The 1682-nt window shown below is 35.6% G+C and overlaps 1 protein-coding gene across 1 annotated transcript in view; it reads right to left on the bottom strand.

The window, feature by feature from the left end:
* GRID2 (glutamate ionotropic receptor delta type subunit 2) overlaps window positions 1–1682 on the bottom strand; it is a gene marked incomplete at its 3' end in the record, with an annotated part of 1213016 nt that overhangs the window by 167506 nt on the left and 1043828 nt on the right. Inside the window, exon 11 of the mRNA XM_012807815.1 lies at window positions 610–922. Within this exon, the coding sequence (XP_012663269.1) occupies window positions 610–922 (313 nt within the window). The remainder of the gene's footprint in view (window positions 1–609; window positions 923–1682) is intronic.

Below are 1682 nucleotides of genomic sequence, written 5' to 3'. Positions count from 1 at the left end.
GAGAAGCAAAGTGTTAATCACACAAGTTTGAAGAGTAGAGCAGATTAGATACTGAATAACAAAGCAAAGACATTCTTTAGAATATAATGAAATTTTAAGTCATTTAAAAAATTATGCTCAAGTAAAAGGTAAGACATAAAATTTCTCATCTGAGTTATAAACTATCCAAAGTCCTCTTAATTTTTGTGAATATTTTGAAATAATATCTCTGAACAAAGAACAAGTCCTAACATCTCTTATATCTGAAAATAAATAAATAGTACCTTCTCTGGCAATACGTATTATAGTCTCACAGGAAGGCTATTTCTCAGAAAGTCAGGGTTTGGGGAAGAAAATCTGATCTCAAGGTTTCTTGTGAACATTACCTTTGACATTCGCTTTTGCCTTTGTTGATGAAATTGAATTACATCAAAAGGCAGTGCACTATTATTGCTGGGAACCTGTTGAGTGTGAGGTCCACTAGGACAGAGCAGGCAATATTCTTTTCTGAGAATTTTTGTGAAGACCCTTGGAACAATTGTCAGATACAGAACCTTCTTAATTGAATGCATGGCATTTGGAACATCACATTCCCTTTTTTAAATACCAGAAAGCATTTTAACTCCTTACCTTGCTGTACAAAAGATCCATACACAAACCACATGGAGTTATAGAGAGTAGTAGATGTCATCGATCCCATCTGTAATCGTGGGGGGTTAAGCCAGTTCAGGAGGTAGACCAGCAGACCCACCAGGAGGACTGTGCCAGCAATGCAAGCCCACAGAGAGAGGTCAAATGGTGCGAGGCAGGCAAACATATCCACTGTCTTCTCGGCCCTTCGAAGCAGCACCCCTACTGAGTAGTCCATGTAACGCGTTGTAAAGTCCACTACATTCTCGCGATCTGGAGTGATGGTTAAAGCAGAAATCCCGATGTCAGCTCTCTGAAAAATGGAAAGAGAAAGGAATACGTTACCAGTGTGAAAACCAATTTCATCTGTGGCACTGCAACTTGCCTTGAGGGAAAAAAATAGATGCTTTAGGCAATATCGTGTCTTTTTCTATAAACTGAAAAATACTGCAAAGAATTCTTGCAGGAGAACTATGCGTGAATTTTGCATTTCTGACTGTAAATCTTGCCTCAACAAAGTCAGACAAATTACTTTGCCTGTATTATCAGTGCATGCGAGATCAGTTAAGAATATTTTAGACACAGATATTACAGGAAGAAAATTGTCTTTTTTCCTTGGGTCATTTTTTCAAAGCCATTATTAACATTGTAGTAAAGGAAAATTTTCTATTAAAGAATTATTTCTGGGAAAATGTTCCACAGATATTTAACATATTCTTCCCATGTAAATTAATATAGGTTATTTAAAAACTTCAATGTGGCATTATACCCTTGGTTAAATGTATTAGCATCAAAATCGATATTATTAGATTCTAAACACACTAGTTTTTGCCAGAGTTTTTATAGTACCAAGTTATAATGACAAATACCAGGAGTCGCTACCAAGATTGCATTACATACATTTCAGAAACAATTTAATGAACAATAAAAGATTAAGGAGGCAGCATTCTTCGTATAATAACCCCTCTCTTCAGTGTGTATTTTCTTATTTTTCAGTTATAACAAAACTCCAGCATATGCTATTCTACTTATTTAAACAACAAAACTGCAATAGAGCATTGAACAAATGACTC

The sequence above is a fragment of the Otolemur garnettii genome, unplaced genomic scaffold, assembly GCF_000181295.1.
Source record: "Otolemur garnettii isolate 467f Iridium unplaced genomic scaffold, OtoGar3 scaffold00076, whole genome shotgun sequence".
In the NCBI taxonomy this organism is placed as follows: domain Eukaryota; kingdom Metazoa; phylum Chordata; class Mammalia; order Primates; family Galagidae; genus Otolemur; species Otolemur garnettii.
The sequence above is the reverse complement of the archived record's forward strand: the minus strand, read 5'-3'. Positions and strand labels throughout refer to the sequence as shown.